This window comes from Lichenostomus cassidix, chromosome 15, assembly GCF_008360975.1.
Source record: "Lichenostomus cassidix isolate B80296 chromosome 15, HeHo_3.0, whole genome shotgun sequence".
Classification (NCBI taxonomy): Eukaryota; Metazoa; Chordata; class Aves; order Passeriformes; family Meliphagidae; genus Lichenostomus; species Lichenostomus cassidix.
The window spans coordinates 1,677,185-1,694,980 of record NC_139496.1 but is presented as its reverse complement, the minus strand read 5'-3'; the positions used below and the strand labels follow the sequence as shown (position 1 = coordinate 1,694,980).

At 48.5% G+C, this 17,796-nt stretch overlaps 1 protein-coding gene and 5 non-coding genes across 6 annotated transcripts; 1 reads left to right on the top strand and 5 right to left on the bottom strand.

The window, feature by feature from the left end:
- Positions 1-1,287: 1,287 nt before the first annotated feature.
- Positions 1,288-1,359, bottom strand: TRNAA-UGC (transfer RNA alanine (anticodon UGC)). The gene has a single exon. It is a non-coding gene; the product is annotated as a tRNA-Ala (tRNA).
- A 280-nt stretch (positions 1,360-1,639) lies between these two features.
- On the bottom strand, positions 1,640-1,711 carry TRNAD-GUC (transfer RNA aspartic acid (anticodon GUC)). Its single transcript has one exon. It is a non-coding gene; the product is annotated as a tRNA-Asp (tRNA).
- A 237-nt stretch (positions 1,712-1,948) lies between these two features.
- Positions 1,949-2,021, bottom strand: TRNAF-GAA (transfer RNA phenylalanine (anticodon GAA)). Its single transcript has one exon. It is a non-coding gene; the product is annotated as a tRNA-Phe (tRNA).
- A 364-nt stretch (positions 2,022-2,385) lies between these two features.
- TRNAD-GUC (transfer RNA aspartic acid (anticodon GUC)) lies at positions 2,386-2,457 on the bottom strand. The gene has a single exon. It is a non-coding gene; the product is annotated as a tRNA-Asp (tRNA).
- Positions 2,458-2,683: 226 nt separating this feature from the next.
- Positions 2,684-2,755, top strand: TRNAA-UGC (transfer RNA alanine (anticodon UGC)). Its single transcript has one exon. It is a non-coding gene; the product is annotated as a tRNA-Ala (tRNA).
- A 754-nt stretch (positions 2,756-3,509) lies between these two features.
- Positions 3,510-17,504, bottom strand: DHX37 (DEAH-box helicase 37). Its single transcript, XM_085075379.1, has 27 exons — positions 17,273-17,504; positions 16,139-16,308; positions 15,628-15,740; positions 14,741-15,065; positions 13,956-14,104; positions 13,576-13,668; positions 13,359-13,455; positions 12,876-12,989; positions 12,413-12,514; positions 11,779-11,893; positions 11,256-11,351; positions 10,842-10,918; positions 10,615-10,753; positions 10,303-10,379; positions 9,536-9,768; positions 8,977-9,088; positions 8,297-8,403; positions 7,779-7,967; positions 7,555-7,679; positions 7,183-7,299; positions 6,899-7,071; positions 6,387-6,501; positions 5,865-6,002; positions 5,436-5,530; positions 4,880-4,953; positions 4,236-4,333; positions 3,510-3,889 (listed from the first exon to the last, which is right to left on the bottom strand). The coding sequence occupies exons 1-27, from the start codon at positions 17,367-17,369 to the stop codon at positions 3,807-3,809; spliced, it is 3,423 nt and encodes a 1,140-aa protein (XP_084931505.1). The 5' UTR covers positions 17,370-17,504; the 3' UTR covers positions 3,510-3,806.
- Positions 17,505-17,796: the final 292 nt, after the last annotated feature.

Below are 17,796 nucleotides of genomic sequence, written 5' to 3'. Positions count from 1 at the left end.
CTCGGATAAAATCAGTGAGAAATGATAGTAATAATAATGTCTATTTCTTATTCTGTTCTCACAGAGCACCTTCTGATAGACCTGTGGTGCACTCAGTGAGCTCCTGTCCCATCTTAGTCAGACTGCACAGCAATTCCAGGGCAGGTGAGAACAGAATGGAGCTTTGTCTGCAAGATTCAGGCAGTGCCACTAGCTTCAAGCTTGTTCTTGTAGTTACAAGGTGAGCACTTAGGACTGGAAAATTATCAAAAAGGCACGTGGGAAGGTATTTTGTGACAAAAACTCTGTTACTTCATGCGTGTTACTACAAGCTGTCTCTTATATGCAAAGCACATTGCAGATGTACAGCTGCCAGGGAGACACATGAGATACATGATAAATGAGTAATTTACAACAGGGATCTTCACACTTAGCAGTGCTGTAGGCAAACATTGGCTCAAAATAACAACTGGAAGTAAGATGAATAAATAAATAGCACAAGGAGCTTTTCAGCCACTGTGGCAGGAAATGTCACTTTGCATTTGCCAGCGGTCAGCTCCTGCTGCTGTTGGTAACTGAGCAGTGAGATAGAACAGCTGCCACTGAGCCGTGTAGATCAAAGCTGTTTCAGACTCTGCATGGGCTTTGGTCTCCCTGGGCCAAACCTCTCAACTGTGCCATAACTCTCAGCTCCCCCAGCTCCACAGAGCTCCCCGATGGGCCCAGCCAACCTGAGGAGATCAAAGCAGGGCAGTTATTTCCCTGACAGCTCTTCCCAAGCTGCTCAGGCTGCCAAGGGGCTGAGCGGGTCAGCGGAGAGGAGTGGGTACTGCAGAGCCAGGGAGAAGCTCCTGCAGTGTCACAGCCAGGGAGTGCTGTCAGCTGTGGTGTCCTGGCTTTTGTCCTTCCCTTTTGGCTCTGGGAATGTGGAGCAGAGCCCCTGAGCTCTGTGTGGCTGCAGGGCTGCATGTCACCAGCTCTGCCAGGCTGTGGGATGTGGTAGTGTCAGACTGGGATGACTGGCCAACGTGCCCCTGCATTTTGGGCTTTGGTGCTTTGTCCTTTTTGGGTCTTCTGTGTCTGTCCCTTAGAGTGCAGATGGGATGCCCAGTGAGACATAAAAGCTGTGCGTGTTTGCAAAGGCCTGAGGAGAACCAAATGACAAAAAAAACCCCATTATTTTGTGCTGCTGGGAAGTGCCACCGCGGGTCCATTTCGGCCGCACCGTCACTTTGCTGCTGTTTAACGGGAAGTGGTGACTTTAACTGATAAAACATCACCAAGAGGGAAAAAAGAGCAACACCCATGTGGAGATGCCGGGGATTGAACCCGGGACCTCATACATGCAAAGCATGCGCTCTACCGCTGAGCTACATCCCCCTGCCCGTGGTGCTCATCCTGCCCGCCGGTCAGGTCGGCGCTCCGCTGGCCCCGGTGCGGAGAAGGGCGGGCGGAGGGGACAGCGCCGAGACCCCGCCGGCTCGGGTGGGCTGTGGGCGCTGCAGGGTACAGAGCCCGCTGTGATCTTCAGGCAGCCCTTAGAAAGGCAGGAATGCGCTGGTTCGCACACGCAAAACTGAATGCTTCTGTCCTGTTGGAAATTAGAATAATCCGTGCGGAAAAAGAAAAACTGCTTTGAAGGAAAAAAGGCATACACAACCTCCCCGTCGGGGAATCGAACCCCGGTCTCCCGCGTGACAGGCGGGGATACTCACCACTATACTAACGAGGACGGCTTGATAGAGTGCTCCCCGCGGGCCAGGCCATGCCCGAGCGGCTTTCGCCGGACTCGCTCCATCGCTACCATTCTTCGGGAATCACTTCCTGATAAAAAACTCCCACACGCGCGAGCGCCTGCGTTAGCACCGGCTCAGCCTCCTGACGCAATAGGACAGCGGCCTCCGCCGGCAAAAAGAACCGTCCTGACGGTAAAGGGAAAAAAAGAAAAAAAAGAAAAAGAAAAAGCTTCTGCCGAAACCCGGGATCGAACCAGGGACCTTTAGATCTTCAGTCTAACGCTCTCCCAACTGAGCTATTTCGGCGGGCAAGAGCGCCCTCGCTGGCCGCGGATACGACCCCGCCCCGCGCCCCCCTGCGCGCCGCTGCCGCTCTCCCACGAGGGTTCCGCCATTCCGCCGCCCGCTTCCTGCGGCGCCCAGGGGTTCACACCTTCCCCCAGTGACTTCCACTCTCAGGACCCCAGGAAGCCCCCAGGTACCAGCAGCAGCGGGGTGCTCAGCACGTACCCTGGGGATAGCGGCTAGCCAGATCCGCTCCCCGGGCATAAAACGCAGCTCTCTTGGTCTTGTCCCGCCCCTCTGCCTGGGGCTTCCACTGCCGCATCGCACACAAAACTCTGCGGCGCCGCCCACAAAAAGTGACGTTCGGCGACAAAAGTTGTCTGACCTCCCCGTCGGGGAATCGAACCCCGGTCTCCCGCGTGACAGGCGGGGATACTCACCACTATACTAACGAGGACGGGCACGGGAAAGGGATAACCGCCTGCCCTTATAAGGGTGCGGTCCCGCCCCGGGTGTAGCTGCGGCTCTCTCGCTCCGCTCCCGCATGTGCTGTCGCTGCCAGGGCCCGGAACAGGGATGCGGGGGTGCAGGGTGACCATGGTGTTACCGCGGTGTCACCATCGGGCGCGACGTGCGGCTCCTGCTATCGGTGTATACACTGCGCGGTACAAAAACATCAACAAGGGGATGTAGCTCAGTGGTAGAGCGCATGCTTTGCATGTATGAGGCCCCGGGTTCAATCCCCGGCATCTCCACTTTTTGCCCCCGCCCTGCAAAGCCGGTGGTATTTGCTTTCTTTTATCCCATTTTCTCGAGAAGCCAAAATTTCCCCACGCACTCTGTACCTGCCTGTTGTTTTTCTTCCCTCCCCTAATAACAGAGCACTCTGTAGATTTCGGCTGCAAATCTGCTAGAGAAATGTGCCCTGCCCTGAGTCCCCAGCACCCTCCTGCCTGGGATCATCCCAAACACCGCAGTGCTGTGGCATTTGACTGACCAACACACAGAGCAAGGGGCTGCTCCCCTTCCTGCTTGAAATCTGAAGTTGTTGTTTCATCAACTTTAGATTTTTTTAATGCTTTCTAGTGTCCTGGCCTCACCCCTGAAGCTCATGGTAGAGGTGGGAGCAGTGGGACAAACATCCAGCAGGTTCAGTGGTTGGGCTGCACAGGTTTCCTTCACAACATGGGGACAGCAAGGTCCCCGTCCACCCCTTCTCCTGAAGCAGTGTCACAACTCCATGTGAGCACAGGGTTTACCAAGACGCAAAAAGATCAGGTGAAGGGGAAGGTAAATCCAAGCTGCTTCCCTTCACTAATTAAACCATTGCCATCTCACCCCACAAGTTTCCTCACTTTTGTGCTTCCTGTCCTGAGCTGCTGCCCAGGGCCAGCTCACCAGCAAAGCTTCTGTCTGCATCTGGATCTGCTGACAGAGATGAGGAAATGCCTGCACAGGCCTGAAATTCTGCTCATTGCAGCATCCTACATAGCAAACATTTCTCCCATCCACACCAAGAATTTTACATCTTTATTACAGTTCATATGACTAATATAGTCCAAAGAGAAACTTCAGGTAAAAAATAAAAAAATCTGTAAAATACAATGGATAAAATTATCCAAACATTAATATTAGGGAATACCAGCCAAACAGCTGGCAGGGCTTCTGGGGAAGCAGAACAACACCTGGTTTGCATTCAAAAAGGTATTGCTCCCATTGGTGAGTCCATCTGTTTCAGACTTCCAAGGAAACCCTTGGAAAGCTCTCAAAACATCTTGTAGAAAAGGAATCCATCAATACCAAGAGTCACAGGGCTACTGGTGGCCACTTGAGGGCCAGGTCCTGGTGCATGGCCTCGGGGATCCACTGGCGATAGGCTGCGAGCAGATCTGCAAGGGAAACAGAACAATATTGAAAACTGAAATATTGAAAAAAATACATTTTACCTGGAAAAAAAAATTCCAATATCCACAGGCAGTACCACTATAGTCTAATACATTTTATCTGGGGTTACAACTACAAGAAAAAAATCTTGAAGTACAAATAAATGTTGCTTTCTGAAGTGTTTCTCTCATTTTTCACAAGAAGCAAACACAGGGCATTACTGCTTCTGGTAAGAAAACAGGAAATATTTGGAGCTTAACAAGCTAAATAGTCCATTTTTAAAATTATAATTCAATAGTGCTCAAGGTATTCCACTGATATGAGTGATAATTAAGCAAGCAGAACACTTACATTTTGGATTTTTCTTCCACGCAGCCAATAAAGCATCACGATTATCACAATTTTCTTTAACTAGAGCCTGCAGTAGGGCTTCTGTCCTGGGCTGAAGCCTGAATCAATGAAATGGTGCAATAAAACAGCACTCATTAGCACAGTTTAGCAAAGTGCTAAAGCATTCACTCACCTTTATGAACTCTACATCTTTTTAAAAGGCTAAATATAGACATATGAACACTCTGCACACAGAGATGTGCCACTGGCTGAAGAAAATTGACTACAAATAGTTTCTTCCTTCCACTACAACTTCTTAAAGTGGTTAAAAGCAGCAGCAGGTTGCTCTTGGCTCCTGTGCAGCTGCAGAGCTCAAGGTAAAGCAAAAAGGAATCCCCAGGTGCCATGCTGAGCTCTGAACTGACAGGAAAACACTTGGTCATTGTAAGACCCTCAGATAACTTCAGTCACTTTTAACAAAGTCCTCCAAAATCCTTGCACCTATCAACTCCAAAAAAACTCAGAGAAGACTGAGAAAATTAATTTTGGTAAATGAGAGAACAAGGGGAGAGAAAGGAAGTGACAGCTGATAGCTTTTTTTTAAATTTAGCAAGGAAAAGTCTTTGGTGGAGACAACGACCTGAAGTTTGTTTTTAACGACTTACTTGGACCATGTCTTCAGCATTATGAGGGGACTGGACAGCAGGCACTGGCTGTAAGAACTCAGCTTTTTAATGACCTGCAAGATTTGTTACAAGAGGAATATAATGAAAAAGGTAAATGAATTTTCCTATGGTAACAACCATCAATGGACTTGTACTACTGTAGATTTCCATGTCGTATTCTCTATTACCATCTTCCTCCTATCCACATGTCCATAACAGTCTTGCCCTGACTGTACTGTTAGACAATTCTTCTGCCTCAGGATGGACAAAGACATGAGCTATAGCTTTTTTCCCTTTGCAAAAACTTAAATTTGGGGGTCTCTTTCACTGAAATACTGATTTTTTTTTGTGTGTCTTTTAAAGCTTTAAAGCTTTTTTGTGTTTCAAAGATCCCTTCCCCACCTCATCAGCCACCACAAACTCTTCCACCCACCAGCAAGTTACGAGGAACAGTCACATACACAAAGAAAGAAGCCAAAAGGCTCAACTCCTCCAAAAATTGTCCTAAAAACTCTTTGCCAACATCAGGGAAGTGACACAGCTGGATCCCACTCACCTTTCCTTCCAGCAGGAACCTGGCAAAGTGTTTGTAGCGATCAATACCTTCGGGGAAATCAACTTCCACAGCAGGGAGCTGCCAGCCCACACGGTCTGCAAACCAAGATCACAGCAGCTCTCCTCCATGCTCCAGCAAGGCACATCTCCATGGAGGTGTGACAACACAAGTGCCCAGAGGAGCAGGGAGGACACTGCCACCACCACCCAGCTTTCACAGGGTGAGCAATGAGCTCCACAAAGTGCCCATTTCAACGGGAACATCCCAAAATTTAAATGCTACAAACCCCATGGGGATGCTCAAACCACTGGGACAGCCCAAGCAGAGCTTGAGCTTTCTGGTGCTGTGCCAGCCTTGCTAAAGCAGCACCACAGGAACTACAGAGCAGCTCTGGGACAGAACTCCTGAGTGCCACCTTCAAACACTTACAGAAGACACTGGGCCTGTGGCAGCGAACTCGGCCTGTGGCAGGGCAGTAGGAGGGAGGAGGATTTTCCAGAGGCTTCCCAAAGTGGCAGTATGGTGGCAGCAGGGCAGGAATCCACTCGGGTTCAACTGCAGACACACCTGAGGAGGGAAAGCACAACTGAATGCAGGTTTGCTGCCAAGGACAACTCACTGGCAGCCTCACAGGTACAGGGCATGGTCAGGATGTCATCTCCACAGATTTCCTTGTCCCTCATTTTTCAAGTTGACCTTTCTATGTTGTAAAAAACCTGCTCAGAGACCAGCAGGGCTGGGCAAAGCAGCCATTTCAGAAGCTGAGCTTTGCTCCAGCCAATTCTGCCAGACAAATAAAAAAATGGGCCAATTTATCTCCTGATCCACGTCCCAGAAGTCACAACCACTCTGTAAGGGGAGCACTCAGCCGCCCCAGAGGGGGAACACTCTGCCAAGGTATTTCTGAGCTCCTCACCAGAGCTGCAGCACGAGCTGGCCCACAGCACTCACCTTTCATGTACATCTTTGTAGTCTCAACGATTTCTTGGTACACCACAAACTCTGGGAGCTCTTTGAAGAGCACTGAGCTTGGGTGGATGAACACTGGGTCCTCCAGGAGTGCAGTCTGGAAGGAGGCACAAAGATTGAAGCAGAGTAAGGCAAGTTAATGACAATTCAATTTCTCCATTGCATCTCATTTTGGTCTCTCTCAGATGTACATTTATAAGGTTTCCTTCAGTGATGGAGGTTTTTAATAACCCCATCAATTTCTGCTTCACGTTCGCTGGAGATATCAAGCACTTTACAAGATGAACCAATGGAACTTCTGGGCTCTTTTATAACATCTCCTACGTGAAGACCAGGGAATTGCAACAATGCAAACTTAAATTCCATAGAGAGAACTTGCAGGAAGCCAGCACAGGCAGCCTCAGTGCTGTACCCAGCCAGAAACCTGGGCTCTGCACAGGAACATCTTTCTGCCATGCAGGGGAAGAGGAATTGAGTCCAATCAAGCTGTTTACCTTGTAGGCATTTTTCCACTTGTCATCCTCGAGCTCCTCTGCCTGAACCCTTCGGGCAACGTGATCCCCCAGCCCTGCCAGCACAATCTGCCTCAAGTAGGTCACCTGAGCTTCTGTTGGGGGCTTCATTTTTGGGTCAACATAGAGCCCAGCATCTGTGCAGACCGAGTTCACTGCGGGGAAAAGAGGTGAGAGAAGATTCAACAGGAAGCACAATCAGCTCTGTGGCTCCATCATCCCCCAAAAGAGAACAAACACAGCAATTCCTGCCCAGCCCCACTGACCTGCTGTGGTCAGCTGCCCTCTCAGGCGCCTGATTTCCAGCATGGCTTTGTATCGCAGCCCATTCTCTTCACAGAACTTACGGGTGCACCCAGCGTATTCACAGGCCCCCACTGCTCCTGGGATGGACAGACAGAACCTGATCAGTTCTCCTAATTAAACCAGCAGTGGGGCAGCACTGTCACAGTCACTGAGTGCATTTCACAGCTCCCACTCGGCACGAGCCTGGGGAATTGGAGGCTGCTCAGAGAACAGCCTGGAAAACACTGCTGAACTCAGTCCTGCAGCACAGGGGTGCCTTTGGCTGCACAGGGCTCAGGGGGACAGCAGGAGAACAGAAGGAACTGAAGGGTACAGGGAATCAGGGTCTGTACCTAACATCACCATGAGGTCCCCCAGCTTCTGCATCAGGCCCTGCCCAGCCCAGACCTTCTGCATCTGTAAAAACCTTGCTCTCTTCCCCTTCAGCTGGGCTGCCTCTTCCTCACTCCCTGCTGGCCTGAAGGAAACACCAAACAGCATCAGTGAGTGCTGTGCTGACACCAATGGGGACACAGTGTGACACACCCTGTGAGGAGCACACCAGGCTGTCACTCACCTGTCAAACTCCTCAAAAAGCTCCCTGACAGTCATGGCAGAAACGATGGTGATGCTGTAGGGCAGGCAGTTGTGCTGCCTGCTCAACGCCAACATCTTGGCATAGCGGGGGGCTACAGGAAAAGTGGCCATGACTCTGCCCAGGGGACTAATGGGGCAGCTCAGCTTTGCTGCCAGCTGCTGCTTCAGCCTGGGGGAGGAGAAAGAAATGTCACATCATGAAGTAACTTTGGATTAGAACAAGTTTGTGTTCCTGGTTTTGGTGGCCCAATTAATGTGATGTGTTTTCTCAGGTTTGTTACATGCTGGTCCCAAAGGCCAGGGAAAGGCTCCCTGATGCAGCTCCCACCAGCCCTGCATGGCACAGTCCCAGCACAGCTTTTCCCTGCCCAAACACACCCAGGCCAGAGGCTGAAATGATGCCAGTTTCTGTACCAAAGCACGTCCTTGGATGTGAGGGCTGAGCAGAGCCCACAGGCTCGACAGTGGAGGAAATCAGTGAGGCACCACAGACATTACCTTCCTGTCATAGGAGGTTCCTTTAGGGCACCCAGGGCTATCAGCAACTCCTCAGCTGCTGCAAGAGCTTCCGTGGGAGGAGGTGTTGGGAATGGGAAGTTGATTACCTATGGAAACATGAGAAAAAGTCCCTCAGTACATCACTGACACAGCTCCTGCTGGAAAAGGCTCTGCACGCAGTGAGAAGCTCTGGAAGGGAGTGAAATCCTCCCCTCTGGTTACGTGTACCAAAGAAAAACATCTCAGATGTTTGCCAGGAGCAAGAGGAAAGGACACATAATGGCAGGAAATGCTTAGAACAAAAACATGAGGAAACAGGAATACCAGAATCACCCTTTGCTGCCACTGACTGCAGGCACCGCCTAGGGCAGGTTGCTTTAAGGTCTAAATTTAAGTGCTGTGCGTTCTGAAACTGCTCCAGTATCTCCAGAACACAGCCCTGTTTAGACAAGGTTCTTTTTAATCTCTAAGAATATAAGAAAGCATTTACTACCTGAACAAACATGTCTGTTAAGGCCTAATGGAATTCAGAGCAGCTTCTGAATGGAGTCTCAGGATCCTAATTTCTAACACAAGGCAGAGCTTCAAGCAATGACAATAAAAGACATTTCTGTTTGTTTCTGGCTCCTAAGGGCAACCATTTTAATGAGTGCTGTAGCACAAAGGCCTTTCCAACTCACCTTTTCTATATTTAATGCCTTCATTTGCAGAATCAAGTCTTCTACCGGTCGCTTTGTTATTTCTGGAGCAGAAAATTTCTCGAAGTCCATGAAAACTGCTGAAGAATATAACCTAGTAGACCAAAAGTGCTGTTTAGAGTCCTAAAAGAAATCTTAACTCAAAATATATGCATAAAAAATTAGCAAGGGATTTTAAAAAAAGGCAACTCCGGATAATATTTACATAACCATATCATTATTTACATGGCTGGGGCATTTGCCTTACTCACAACAAGAACTCAGCTTGGAGTTAAATCCATCTGGCCATGGTTAAAACCAATCTGGCCACGGTGAAATCCAATCCAGCCATGAAAATAAGTGTTCTCAGCAAGAGAAAGGCCCCTGAGAAGCCAAACTCAAACCAACAGCGACAATTCCCATTCAGCTTCACCTCTCCCACTGTAAAGCAGGGCAGACAACCCCAAAACACCCCGAGCAGCAGCGGGGAAGGGCAGTGGGATGGGGGACGATGCCAAATTCCCACAGAGACACCCTGGGCTGTGTCCAGCAGGGAGCTGACCTGTAGCAGTGGCCTGGCTCGGTGCGGCCAGCCCTGCCTGCCCGCTGGTTTGCCGAGGCCTGGGATATCCAGGTGACCCTGAAGGACGAGACCCCCGTGACCTTGTCATAGAAACGCTTCTTGACCTTCCCGCAGTCCACCACGTATTTGATGCCCGGGATGGTGAGGGATGTTTCAGCCACGTTGGTGGCCACAACACAGAGCCTGGTGCCAGCAGGAGGAGCCCTGAACACCTGCAAGGGACAGATGGGAGTGTGAGAGGCACTGCCAGCAGCGGGAAGGGACAGCACAGGTCTTGGACGGGCTGCAAAGGGATGGCAGCGCATATGGCACTGCTAGGGGAATCCAGGAGGCACAGCAGACATTTAACCCTGTGTCTCTAGCTCTGGAGCTCTTTGGCCAGCCCAGTTAGGCCTCAGAAGTGACCACAGAGGCTGCAGGTGGAGCACAGAGCAGCCCTGGGCTGTGTTCAGACACCCCCAGAGACAGGAAGGAACACAGGAATCTCGATCCCCATGTGCCCAGGGCCAGGATGGATTTGAACATCCTGCAGGACTGTCACTGATCATCTCTCCCAGCCTGCTGAAGTGGCACATTAGGGAAACCTCAGCCCAAGCCAGGCCTGCCCCAATCCCATCCCAGCCTGTCCATTGGGCCATTCCACTCACAGACAGTCCAAGATGGGAATTTTAGCTCACTTGTGATTTCAGGCAACGATCCCACATATCTGTAAGACCTTCTGCTCATTTTCACAGTAAATCCTTTACCTTTGCCTGTTTCTCTGGTGCCAGCAGGGAGTAGAGTGGGAGCACATACAATGGGAGGGACGAATCAGATTTCTCATCTGTGGGGAAACAAACCAACATTGTTCAGTACAACTTCCAGGCTTTGACCCAACAACATCTCCATAAAACTTCATTAAAACTAGTAAAGTCCTTGGTACAAAGCTGGAAAACTTCAGCAGCTTTCCCACGACACAGGTCTGCTGTGGTAGCCAGTTCAGCACAGGACAACCAACCCATGTCACTCATTTCAGGGGTGACAGGAGATTGGAATTCTTCCTTTCATATGTGCCAAACCTTCTTCTGAGTCTCCATCTCCTAAATCCAGGTCAAGATCAGAGCCTGCAGCATCATCATCACTGTCAACATCTCTGTCTTCATCTCCTTCATCCGCTGGCACCACAGAGTAATTGTTCAGATCAATTTTGGGGAGTGTCTGAGAAAGAGAGCAAAGATGAAAACAACACATTTAGGGGGGATGTTTCCTCCTGTCTCTTGCAGGAATTCCACCCACCACACATTACCATAACTTTCCTCCGCTTCCTCGATTTCTTAAATTTCCTGATTTCTTCCACAGAGTCTTCTTTGTCATCCTCCCCTCCTGCAAAAACAGCCAGTGGGACAGCTTGTTAGCATGCTTTCCTCTTGGAAAATTAAGTGAGAGCAGTCTGGTGCCACTCCCACCTTCCTGGGGATGCAAAGGGTCACAGTGTGGAGAAGCAAATGGTCAGAGGGAACTGGGAGGGATGATATATATAAACCTTTTCCCAAACTCAAACCAGCACAAAATTTAACATCAGTCATGATGATCATCCACAATGAGCCCTTTCCCCAAACTTGGATTTTTGTGGTTTTAAAATAAAAGTTCCTATTTGCAGACACTCAAGCTCACTTCTCAGTGGGATAAATTCAAAGTTTAACAGTTTCTATAGCATTACCTGCAGTGCTGTTTTTTTGGTATGGGAAGGCTTTCCTTAGTCTTCTACAAAGAGAGTGAACTTCTGCCTGGCCTGTCAAAAACACCAAAATCCCACCTGCAAGAGAAGGAAACACACTCAACCTTAGCACAGGTATTCCTCCTTGGAAAGCTTCAGATTTTTGAGAAAAGACAGTCTAAATACAGTGTGAAGCACCAAGGAGGAACAGTGTTTTCATCTGTTTCCTACCACTTCCCTGATAAGCTTGTTGGTGGAACTATGATGTAACTGAAGGATGGTTTTCACAACAAAAACCTTCTGAGAAAAACACACAATACCTCATTGCAGCTCCATGTTCAACTTGGAAAAAAAAACCTCCTTCCAAAATAAACCAAAAAACCAAAAAACCAACCAACCATCCAACCAAAAAAAACAAACAACAAAAAAAAAAAAAAAAAAAGAAGAAAAAAAACCAACACAAAAAAACTTTAGACATGTTCAGTACAAGGAATCTGAGAGGCTCTCAGCAGTGAAGTTCCCTCACCTGCAGGCAGCATCCGATGGATTTTACACACCTTCCTGAAGCACTCCCCACTGTAGTCATCCAGAGGGGTTTTTTTGTTAAAATGAACAGTTACAGGGAATTGCCTTGCATCTACCTGGAGAGGAAATACAAAAAAAGAGTTTGTTTGCTGCCATAATTCCTGCATAATCATTACAGTGTTCATGGGACAACCAGAAAAGCTCACCCTGTATTTCTGTTCAGCTCTTGGCTTGGGCAGCCTACAAAACACCAGAGCCAGCAGAATTACTGGTGTTGTCCACTCTGAACACCATAAAACCATGGTAGAAACCAAAGCTTTTCTCCCTTTCAGGTCATGAACACAGACTGAGGCTTTCTAGTTCTCCTGGATCATAATTTCAGAGTTTTTAAAGATAATCAGATTCTGCCAGGGCGGTTTTCAGATAAAAGTGGAAAGAAAAACACCGAGTCCCAAAAGAAACAATAGCCTAAACAAAATGACTTTTAAAATCGGTATCTGAAAGATTTCAGCACCAAAGAGTGCTGAAAGCAGAAAGATTAGAGTGCTCCTATTTTGTAACTGGTTTTATAAAGGCTGCCCTGGCTGCATCTCAGCCATTCCACCTGCCCCAGCTCCCAGGGAGGAGAACAATACCTGAATGACAGGAGGTTTAACAGAGAACAGCCTGGTGTTGTCAGTGAAATCCTCCACTCGAAGGGTTGCCGACATGATGATCAGCTTCAGGGGCAGCCCTTTCTGCAGGGACACACATCTGTCACCCTGTGCCCCAAACAGCCCCCAAGCACTGCTGCTGGCAGCCTGAGCCACAATCAACACCTTGCTTTCTCCCAGGCTGCTGGTATTCAATTATCTACATATGGCTTGTGGCACTGCAAGTCTCAAATGAACTGCATTTTGCCTGAAAAGTCATCTGTTGGTACTGATATGTACCATTTCCTCCTTTCTGTAGGCTCAAGGAAGACAAACATGTTAAGTGAGTATTATTTCATAGTTTCTGTGAGATTCCCATGAAATCCCACATCACAAACATCCCTTCATGTGTGCCATGCCCTCCCTGGCACATCCATGCCCAGTGCAGGAACATTGCCTCTCTCACCTTCTGCCTGAGGGGAACAATGCGAGACAAGAGGCCAATCAGGATATCTGTGTACATGCTCCTCTCGTGGGCTTCATCAATGATGATCACTTTGTACTTGGACAGCAGAAAGTCCTGGGGACAGAGATCAATTTCACCACAGGAAGCCTCAAACAAGGACATCTGGGTCAGGACACCCCACAGCTACACAAGCACTGAGCCCCATCTCAAAGCTGTGTTTGTCACACATTTCAGCAGAGTTTAATGCACTCAGCCTGCACAAAGCAGTCTGGTTCCCAAGAGTCTCTTCCTTGCTCTCATTTTACACAGCAAGATAACCCAATGTTTAGGGACTTGAGCAAGAATATCCAGAGTACAGATGAAATAACTCTCTGGTGCTGAAAGGGGTTCTAATTTGAAAGACTGGCAACAAATCCTCACTGGCCTCTCTTCCCAGATATACAAAAAATTTCCATTTTAACAACACTGAGGACAGCAACTCACCTTCTGGATCTCTTTGAGCAGCACACCATCCGTCATGAACTTGATCTGTGTCTCATCTGTAACATTCCCTTCGTATCGGATTTGATACGAAACCACTCTGTGGGGAAACACCAGGGCAGCCACAGGAAAAAGCACAGGGAGAAGCACAAAGCCCATGTCACACACAGAGCATCTCAGTGCCATCTTCCAGCAAGGTCTCAGCGTTTCTAAAGCTCACCTGTGGGACAGGTTCATCTCCTTAGCCACTCTCTGGGACATGGAAACAGCAGCCACACGCCGAGGCTCCGTGATCCCGATGGCACCGCTGGAACTAAGGGGGTGAGGGAGAGGAAAGGATGGGTTGTTTGAATTAAACAGATAAATAGAAAAACCCAGAAAACCAGAAAAATGACAGCAGGATTTCTACACGATGCTTCTAGATTAAGTAGCAGTCACACAGCATCACTCTTGGTCGTAATTAGAGGAAAAACACAGAAAGGAAGCTTTGGGATTCCCTTCTGCTGTATGTGTGTTGATCTGAATATGCATGGATCACAGCAATTTGTCAAAATGCTGTCTCTGCAACTCCATTTGCTGCATATAAACCCCAATTCCTACCTGGCATATCCAGCTTCATACAGGAACTGAGGCACTTGTGTGGTTTTACCACTCCCTGTCTCCCCACAGATGATCACAATGGGATTCTCATTAATGGCTTCCATGACGACTTGCTCTTCAGCAAGGATTGGAAGCTTTAGTCTTGCTTCCTAAACAGAGTAAAACACATGTTTTAGTTGCATTGTTTCTCACTTCCTTTTGTTTTCCCCAGAATTAAAAACTCTTACCTTCCTCAGACCATAAAACCCACAAAAAGGAATTTTGCAAGCCTGTGGCTCAGAAAGCTCTAAATCAGTTAACACCACACCAGCATGTCTGAGAACCAGAGTCATCAGAGCAGCTTCCCAGGAAGCAGCTGGCCAGCCCTGCACTTTAATTTGTGAAACTTCAGAGTCCCTTGAGTTTCTTAATATAGCATTTCAAGTGCAAACTCATTTCACAACTGTCTCGTCTGTTCAGACTCATGGAGAGCTTTTCCCATTTCTACATGATGTCCTACCTACAGCAAATGGGACAAAACCATCCAGCACAAGTTCCAGCACAATGGAGAGCTAAAAGGGACTTCACAAGATTTTCCAGCAAAGGACAACAAAGGACCGCTAATAGATTCTGTATATAAAACTAGAGACAAATGCTTACATCCTAAAACAAATCAAGTTTTCCTTCTGCTGGACCAGACAGGTTTAAAGCTCACACCTGTACCTGCACAAGCTGCCTGAAAAAGGACCCTGAGAGCACCCAGCTGATGGAATTCCTTTCCAACACCTTTGTCCCCAGAGCCTCACCTGGATCTCAGGAGCTCTGTCCACAGGGATGAACACTGCAGGCTTGCAGGGTGCTGTGCTGGGAGCTGCCTGGGGAGGTGGCACACTGGGACCAGCTGGAGGCTGCTCAGCCCCTGCCTTCCCCACTGCTCCCTCTGGCTTTTCAGCAGCATCCACAGCACCTCCTGAGGACTTCTCAGGCTCTTGTTTCTGCTCTTCCTCCTCCTCAGAGCTACTGGGCTCCTCCTCTGGCTCTGATTCTGAACCTGAGCTGTGCCTCCTCTTGTTTGCACCACTGATGCTTCTGATCTTTTCAGGGACATCACTCCTTGGCTCCTGTGTCACCCTGGAGCAAAACATCTGCATGTGAACTGTGGTTTGGCACCTTAAACCAGACATGGCTTCCACAAAAAAGAGTTTTCACAACTCTGCCAGGTAAAGCTTTGAAGAAACTGATTGCTGGATTCCTATCTAAGCATGCTCTGTCCTGGGGTTTGTTATCTGAAGGCATCTTTGTAGTTTGATTTGTTTCAACTTCTGCCAAAATGGAGCTTTTGATAAATCCATCTCTTGATAAATCAAGCAACTATGGTCAACATCAGTAGATGTCTTCCAATACAAGAAAATGAGTAAATGTTTATCCGCTCATTATGTAGTTTAGCATAATTGCTAAAAGTCTGCAAAGTCACCCACCTCACTCCTTATGAAATACCAAGTTCCTTTAGCTAAAATCCTCTCATACAAGAAAATAACTATCACATTATCAGATAAACATAGCAAATTATTTAACTCCATTCTGAAGAACCTGTTTGCAGCAAGAAGAAGAAAAAGCAAAGAAAATAAGCTCAGAATGCTTCTGTTCAAATACAGTGATCAATTGCAAGGGTTCTACCCAAAAATCCCTTTACCTTTTAGCCTGATACATGCGCTCCCCAGTCCCCAGTTTGGAAGTAGTGTACAGGAGTTTCATTTCTGCCTCAGAAGCCTGGACCTCGTTCAGCTTGGTCAGCAACTCAGCTCTCTATTGGGGGAGAACAATCAAAATCAGGCCTTGTTTTGACCAGGAAATAATTTCCTTTCAAGATTTGCACTTGAGCATTACAGGGCGTGCTCTGCTCTCTGGCAAATCCTGCTGTGCAGTTGTAAAGATTTTCCTCCTGCTGCATGGTCAGGCCTCCCTGATGAAGATTTCAGCCCTGTACTGGAGCAAAAATAGAAATGGGGACTTGACATCACTGCAGTGAGCAGCTCAGCTGCACCTTCAAACAGCAGAAAAGAAAATGGGTTGGAATTAAAACACTGGAAGGAGCAATGGGAGCCTCACCAGCTGCTCATCATCACCCACCTTCTCCACACACCAAAATTAAACCATTTTAAGAGAAGAACACAAAGCTGGTGTTGCCAGAAGCAGCAATGTACCTGTTTTTTCTTTTCCTTCTGCTCCAAAACTTTCTGCAGGTTTTTCTTCTGTTTCTTGCTCAGAGGTTTCTTCTGCTGTTGCACAACACGTGTGACTTTTTTCTTCTTTGCTTTCTTGGCTGGCAGCACCAGGGCATTACTGTCATCAATTCCCTTCAGTGTTGCTCCATCTGAAGGCAAGGGTTTGGTTATTCACTCGTGCCAGGTGGATTATTTTCAGCACAATGCTTAGCAGGCTTATCAAGCACCAGGCAAGATTTAGCTGTTTCAAACAGACACAACCCTCACGCCCAGCCAAAAAAAAAAAAAAATTCTGCAACATCAGCAAGGGCAAAAGATCATGAAACTGGGGATTTAATAATCCTGAGCTTACTATAGCCCTGAGGGGGATTTTCCATGATTTATGTAAGAACATTCTGCAATTTCTGCCTTTTTGCTCAATTCCCCAGGGTCAGGGGGCAGCGGAGCAGCACAGGACACAGAGTGCCCTGGGGTGACTCCCCAGCCTCCTGCTCACCTGGGCATCAGGGGATTTTAATAATAGAAAACTGCCTTACTAAATTCTGAATAATAAAAATAGAACATCAAACGCGACATTTTATAAGTAATATCTGAGAAAGCAAATGTTCAGCATGAGGAGTATGTTTAGCAGTTGTTTTAATAAATAATGGAACCACTGAATGGCATGAGTCGGAAGAGACCCACAAGGATCGCTGATTCCAACTCCTCACTCCCTGAAGGCAGTAATTGCTCTAGCAGAGCTGTTAAAGCAAAGCCTGCAGGATCACAGAATCAGCTGGACTTGAACAGATCTCTGAGATCATCCATTCCAGCCACTGACCAACAGCACCATGCCAGGCAGACCATGGCACTGAGTGCCACAGCTAGGGACAGTGACTCCCCCGCCTCCCTGGGCGAGCTGGAAAAATAACATCAAGGCTTCCAATAGAAAGGTAATAGAAATACAGTAAAGACACGACAGCAACTCCAGCTCTGCGGCCCTTTAGCCCGAGCTGGCAGCAATGAATACAGCAGTGAATACAGCAGTGAATACAGCAATGAACCCAGCAGTGAACACAGCAGTGAACACAGCAGTGAACACAGCAGTGAACGCAGCGCTCGGTCCCGCCGCACCTCCCAGCTCCAGCGGCAGCTCCAGCGGCTCGGCGGGCGCTGCGGGGCTCTGCGGCAGCCGCGCCTTCCAGTTGTGCCGGCGGCGCGCGCGGCCCATGGCGGCGGTGGCGGCGACACGACACGACACACGACAGACACGACACAACTCAGGACACACGACACGCGACACGCGACACGCCGGCCCTGCCCGGACCCACGTGCGGCTCGCGCTGCCGCCACTTCCGGGAGGCGCGCGGTGTCGCGGGAAGGGGCGGGGCGGAGTGCGCGCATGCGCGAGGCGGAACCGTGGGGTCTGGAACCCCATCCCAGAGCATCCCATATCCCAATCCCATATCATATCCCATGTCCCCATCCCATATCCTATCCCAATCCCATATCCAATATTCCATATTCCATATCCATATCATATCCCATATCCCCATCCTATATCCCACATCCCATACCCCCCATCCCATATCCATATCATATCCCATACCCCATACCCCATATCCCAATCCAATATCCCATACCCCATATCCTGTATC